This window comes from Fundulus heteroclitus, chromosome 9 (genome assembly GCF_011125445.2).
Source record: "Fundulus heteroclitus isolate FHET01 chromosome 9, MU-UCD_Fhet_4.1, whole genome shotgun sequence".
Classification (NCBI taxonomy): Eukaryota; Metazoa; Chordata; class Actinopteri; order Cyprinodontiformes; family Fundulidae; genus Fundulus; species Fundulus heteroclitus.
Window position 1 is genome coordinate 34,380,597 of NC_046369.1, and position 6,790 is coordinate 34,387,386.

The 6,790-nt window shown below is 44.1% G+C and overlaps 1 protein-coding gene across 1 annotated transcript; it reads right to left on the reverse strand.

The window, feature by feature from the left end:
- Positions 1 to 1,993: 1,993 nt before the first annotated feature.
- On the reverse strand, positions 1,994 to 3,881 carry smx5. The gene is made up of 5 exons (XM_012861168.3): positions 3,760 to 3,881; positions 3,495 to 3,562; positions 3,157 to 3,187; positions 3,014 to 3,073; positions 1,994 to 2,516 (listed from the first exon to the last, which is right to left on the reverse strand). Exons 1-5 carry the CDS (start codon positions 3,760 to 3,762, stop codon positions 2,391 to 2,393), a joined length of 288 nt encoding a protein of 95 aa, XP_012716622.1. The 5' UTR covers positions 3,763 to 3,881; the 3' UTR covers positions 1,994 to 2,390.
- Positions 3,882 to 6,790: the final 2,909 nt, after the last annotated feature.

Sequence of the window (6,790 nt, forward strand, 5' to 3'; positions counted from 1 at the left end):
GTAAGTAACAGCCAGGAGCGGTTCACATCGAGCTCAGAGGTTCCGTAAGAAAAGAAAGAAATAAAAGGCCATAGAAGCAACTCAGAGCCTCCCTCTGATTGGGAAACACTGAGCAGGTATTGATTGTTTGGATGGATGACGTGAGCGGAGCTGTACCCCAACAAATCCAGTGTAAGGCACGGTGACGGAGGGCTGGGGACCTGGGCCGTCAGTGAGCGCCCCATGAGTTCCTCATGTGACGTTTTCCAGTTAAATGTGAAGTCGTCAGTCTGAGAGCCGGAGCTTGGCCCAAACCACGCCATGATTCAGGGCCATCCCAGGCACAACAGCACATTTACAACAGAATCCGTTAAAAAAAAGGAAAGCGAAGATGAAAAGGTGCTACAATAAACCGTTTATAGTGCAGAGCTTAGCTTAAATATAGGCTTTGGTGGGACTCAAGCAACAGCATGAGGAAAGGCCAAGGTTTTCCAGAGAATGAGAGACGGATAAGGTAATACAGGCAGGAGGGGAAAGTTAGGACAATTCCAAGGGCCACTGACTGATAGGGGCCCCAGAAAATGACATTTATATAAATATATGCACTTTTGGGAGTATTTAGATTTTTGTCAGTGGGCCAAAATTCCTGGCACACTGCAAAAACTGATCTAAAAATAAGTAAAATGTTCTAAAGTTAGTGTATTTATCCTTGATTTGAGCAGGTAAATAAGATTATCTGCCAACGGAATGAGTATTTTGAGCCCTAAAATAAGATAATTAGACATCCTGCACTTGAAATAAGATGATGGAGATGAATTGTTCCTATTTTAAATGCAAAAATCTCATTCCATTGGCAGATCATCCTATTTACCTGCTCAAATCAAGGACATATACACTAATTTTAAAGAATATTTTACTTATTTCTAGTTCCGTTTTTGCAGTGCAGTACTCCTGCATACAGGCCACAGTTAAGTCAAGATGTTTCTGATGCAGGAGCTTCTGGAGCATGTTAGAATCACAGAGCAAACTAATGCAGTTTGGCTCAGACTTTTATTAAAAAATAAAATATATATATCATAATCTGGGGTTGCTGTTCATCTGGGGTCATGTAAGCACCTGATTCTCTCCATTCCCTCATAGGGTGCCTTACAAAAGAATGAACTTTAGTTAAAGGCAGACACCATGGAGCACGAAACAGGACAATGGTAGCTTTCACATTTGTCTTTTGTACAGATAACGTTTTCGTTCAGCCCCCTTGACTTAGATACCTCTAATATACAAACACAGTCAACCTGTGTGTAATTGTATCTCAGTATAAATGCTGCTGTTCTGTTTCTGGCCTCAGTGGTTCGTTAGAGAACAAACAGCATCACGAGGCCCAAGGGGCACAGCAGGCGGATCAGGGAGGAAGTTTAAAGCAGGGTTAGGTTCTAAAACGTTTTGTACATCTTACAGAGCTCCGTTCTCTCCATCATCTAAAAATGCAAACAGCAGGTGTCAAGCGCAATCCTACCGAGGACATGGCCGTCAACCTAAACCGAGGGGCCAGGAAAAGAAGGCGACCAAAGGAAACGAAGCCAAGAGGACCATGGAAACTCTGGAGGAGCAGCAGAGATCCACAGCTTGGTTGGGAGACTCCAAGATATGTCCATGAAGGTACATAGCGAACGTCTGAAAGGTGTACCGGTCAGATGAGACCATAGCATCGGGGATTTTGGCCGACATGCAAAATACGATAACTGGAGGAAAACAGACAGTGATCATCATCCTAAGCACGACAGAGGTTTAACCCCCTGTTCATGTTCCAATGGTTCGTGTTGGTCTATAATATAAAAAAAAAATACACTGAGCATAAATTTTGAAACATGACAAAATCTTAAAAAACAAACAATACTAAAATTTAAATAAATTCAGATCTGTGAGGGCAGTTGTGTAAAAAATTAGAATATAGGCTCAGATTTCAGTCGACTCAGCACTCTGATTTGGACAAATCCAACCAAGCCAAATTTTTTGTTTTTTTAGCTTTATTTCCAAAAAATACACTTAATTACAAAACGTCTTCCATCGTCACAGCAGATGTTGACACAGAAACTTCTTTCTCCAACATCAAAAACAAAATTCAACATGTTGAGGCGAAAGGCAGGATAATTCCTTGATGAGGAAAATAAAATAAATTCTTCTAAACTAAAAGGAATCAGTTAAAGGCGCCACACTTTGAGGTCAAGACAACTCCAATAAACACGCCTCTGCAAATGACTGTCAGGAATGCACTAAAAATGGCCTTTTTAACAAGTAAATCAAATGGCTATTCAACAGCTGTGTACATAAAGTTATTACAAGACCTAAAGTAGTCATGCCTCATCCCTCTACCTGTTACCCACCCACCCACGACCCCCCCGTACCAGACCCCATCACTGCTTCTGCTGCATGGCTTCTTTTCGCGCGGCATCTTGAAGCAGTTGCGTGTCCACTTCGTCTGCCGGCAGCTGAACATATCGCACCACGGATCCGCGGATGAAGCAGTTTTTCACCGACAGCTGCAGCAAAGTAAGGCAGGACATGGTGGAGATGTTGCAGATCCGCCTCAAGATTGAACAAATACCCGATTCTAGTGCGGGATGTTAGATTTTACACATATTACTGAAGGTTTTCACGTGAGCTCATTCACACATTTGGCAGCTAGCTGCGTCTTTACAACGCCACTGATTTGAAGTTTAACGGCTGCTGACATGCACCTGTGGTCTGTCCACTAGGACAGACAGACAGACCTTTAAAGAGGGTGCTATGGTTCTCTTTCAGGGGCCCTACACAGTACTTCATGTCAAAATTAAATTTAAGGAGCTCTTAGTCTGTTTTAAGTTGTTCTAAATGTATAAATACAAGAAGAAAGGCAGAAAAAAGTCCATAAGTAATGGATGGGAGGAGGGAAGAACAAACTGAGACAGAGCTGGACGGTGGGTGTAAAGACAAACTGATGGATGTCTGGAAGGACGCGGGACTGGATGTGATGGAAACCTGAGGTTTAGCAGCTTACCATATGTGGATATTTCTCTGGATCTGTGACACTGATGTCTGTCAACTTGATGTTCAGGTACTAAAAGACAAATAAATAATATGAGAAAACCATTTGTAATAACCTCAAAGACTTGGATTTCAAGTGAAAATGATAAATCCAACCTGGTCGACAGAGTGAAGCGTTCCACAGATGCTGAAAACAGGAGATGGATATCAGTGACTCTATGTTGGCACAGGGATTATGCATTACTCAGCCTCCTTCATATCGACAAAATCCTCTTCATCGATTCACAAAAAGCTGCCTGACAAGGCAGGGTAGTTTACTTCATCATGTTACAGCAACATATTCATGCAGCAACTCCTGCTTAGCCGCTGGAGCGATTCATCCAGCGAGCTTCCTGAGTCTGAATGGAGCCCAGCAGCTGCTGCAGAGAACCCCGTTCCACCGGTTGGTGTTTGACTTCAACGCCATTTCGCTTCATTTAGCTCTAGACACTAACCTCAGGTCGTTTTTGAGCTCCACCACCACGTCCTTCCCCACCAGCGACTTGAAAAACGAGTAGAAAAGCTGGGAAACAGAGCGACATGCTAACGTTACTGTTAGCTTGGAGCTACATGTCGAGCATGGCGGAGGAGGTTCATAAAGAGCCGCCGGGACCCAGACCACTTAAATAATGTTAAGAAGGCCGGAGTCACAGAATAGTTGGACTTGTCACAAGTATTCTCCTAAAGCGTTATTAAGTTAAAAATATTCGGGTTTCTTACCATTCTTGCTGTGGTTTTCCTGTGGTAGTGCGTCTACAGTTGATGACGTACACGGCTGTAAAGACTCACCGGCCCCACCAGGTGGAGCCAGAGGTGCGTTCATTGTTGTTGTTCTTCTTCTAATGGCATATTATGGCGATTGGGAGGTGAACTACCACCACCAACTGGACTGGAGTGGACATGAATTAATAGAAAAAAAATCCACAAGGCCTGTGGCTGATTCTTATTTTCTGTTTTCTCCTGTTTTCACATGTCCTATCATTTTTATGCTATACAAATGTCTTCCTGTGTCATATTCTTGATTTTTTTTGTTTTATTTACATAACTGCCAATGATTGTTTTTGCATCGGCTGTACTAATGGAATCTCAAATTCTACCGTTTCAGATTGCAGTGATCTTAGTTTCCCTCCTCTCCACACGGTCTGGGGTCCACGCACATTCTACGGTATTTTTTTTGGTGTGAGGTATGTACAGAATATGAGTAATTAATTATATCTTTCCTTTTTGAGTTATTTGATTTAATTCTTAATGAAGCTTGTATACTATCAGAAGCTTTCATGTAATTCTGAACATTGTCTTTTAATCCAATTTAAAGTTAAGAGTTTTCCTAAATCTACTGTATATACTGATAATTATAATTATCTGTAGTATGTTTTATAATTCCTATATTGCTGTATGGACTGTATGATGCTGCTCCATTACGCCCTGATTCTGGGTCTTTTGAGGCATTCACAGATACATTTTTTTTGTCAAGAAATAGTTTCTTAGCATAATTTTGCACAATGAATGATTCTGGAACATACTTTTCCTTATTTGTGATTCATTTATGCAAGGATGAATCTGGGTAAATAAAGAGCCAAGGTGGAACGCGTAAGGTACAGCTGAACAAAAATCTATGGAATGCTGCATATTCAGCTTTTATAATGCCAATCCAGCCAAAGCTAAACATGTAGGTTTCGCCGGACGCATGCAATATAAAATTAAATATATAAATGTACCACCAAAAAATTAAGTTATACTTTTAAATTATGACATTAAATAATTAAATGTCATTTTTTTCTTTTCTTAGATGAAAATGAGACATCTTTCTCATGATGTCTCATATGATGTCTTATTAACATTCACGGTGATATATATATATATATATATATATATATATATATATATATATATATATATATATATATATATTGCACATTAGTTATTACAGTTATGGTTACAGTTATAGTGCAGCATTGTATAATTTGGTAGCAGCAGGAATGAATGACCTGCGGTAGCGCGCCTTTTTACACACAGGTTGTATAAGACTATCGCTAAAGGAGCTGCTGAGCTCCTCTACAGTCTGGTGCAGGGGGTGGAAGGTGTTGTCCATGATGGATGTGAACTTGGACAACACCCTCCTCTCAGCCACTTCCTCCACAGAGTCCAGAGTCCAGCCCAGGACAGAAGTGGCCTTCCTCACCAGCTTATCAGTCTCTTTCTGTCCCGCTCTGCGCTGCCGGGGGCCCAGCAGACAACAGTGTAGAGGAGGGCTGAGGCCACCACAGAGTCATAGAAAGTTTTTAGCAGAGGCTGGCTCACTCCAAAGGACCTCAGCCTCCTCAGGAGGTGGAGCCGGCTCTGGCCCTTCTTGTACAGGGCGTCAGTGTTGTGAGTCCAGTCCAGCTTATTATTGACGTGAACACCCAGGTATTTGAAACTCTCCACAGTTTCTATGTCCTGCCCCTGGATGTTCACAGGTGAGTGAGGTGGGGGTCTTCTCCTGAAGTCGATCACCATCTCCTTGGTCTTACTGGTGTTTAGACACAGGTGGTTCTTCTCACACCAGTCCACAAAGTCCATGACGACCGACCGGTACTCCAGCTCGTTCCCCTCAGACACACAGCCCACAATGGCCGAGTCATCAGAGAACTTCTGAAGGTGGCAGCTGTCCGTGTTGTAGGTGAAGTCCGAGGTGTAGAGGGTGAAGAGAAACGGAGACAGAACGGTGCCCTGGGGGGCCCCGGTGCTGCAGAGTGCCACCTCTGACTGACAGCCGTTCAGCCGCACGTACTGAGGGCGGTCAGTGAGGTAGTCCATGGTCCAGTCAGCCAGATGTTTGTCCACTCCAGCATCCTCCAGCTTCCCCCTCAGTAGCACCGGTCTGATGGTGTTGAAAGCGCTGGAGAAGTCAAAGAACATGACTCTCACAGCGCTCCCGGTGGTCTCCAGGTGGGTTAGCGCCCGCTGCAGCAGGTAGATGATGGCGTCCTCTACTCCGATGTTGGGCTGGTAGGCGAACTGCAGCGGGTCCAGGGTGGGGCTCACCACGGTGCGCAGGTGAGCAAGGATGAGGAGCTCCATGGTCTTCATCAGGTGGGAGGTCAGGGTGACTGGTCTGAAGTGGGCCGGTTCCCTGGCGTGCGGGGTTTTGGGAACCGGTACCACACAGGAGGTCTTCCACAGGGTGGGCACCACCCCGAGGCTGAGGCTCAGGTTGTAGATGTAGCTGAGGACCTCACAGAGCTCATCTGCACAGGTCCTCAGCAGCCTGGGGGGGGGATGTCGTCCGGTCCTGCGGCTTTCCTCTGTTTCTGCCTCATCAGCTGTCCTCTCACCTGCATTGAGGTGACTGTGAGGGGGGAGGAAGGTAGGGCTGATGGTGTGGATGGGTCAGTCGTTGATAGGAGTGGCGGGGGGGGGGGGGGGGGGGTAGGTCTCTGGAGGGCTGGTGGTTTGGAGATGTGTGGAGAGTTGAGGACAGGGTGGTTGAGTTGAATTCATCAACTCAACCAATTTAGAGTTTTATCTGGACAATCATTCCTTGTAAATAAATAAATAAAAATAAAACAGAGTCCCATTAAACTTTGACAATTGTAATTTATTTTGGAATTTATTGTACATCTGATGACAAACATGTCATGTCATTTGTGCAATTTAATACTGTGTGGTAAACATTCAGTAGCCACAGTATAGTGTAAAGTCCCCGTTTTATAATCATTTGGAAGCGTAGCTTGGTATGTGACCTTCAACGTGGAGCAAGCTTAGCAGA

Coding starts and splice junctions, on each gene's coding strand:
- smx5 (XM_012861168.3), bottom strand. Junction 3,188..3,494: donor GAGCTCAAAAACGACCTGAG/GTTAGTGTCTAG, acceptor TCCTGTTTTCAG/CATCTGTGGAACGCTTCACT. Junction 3,074..3,156: donor CGCTTCACTCTGTCGACCAG/GTTGGATTTATC, acceptor TTTGTCTTTTAG/TACCTGAACATCAAGTTGAC.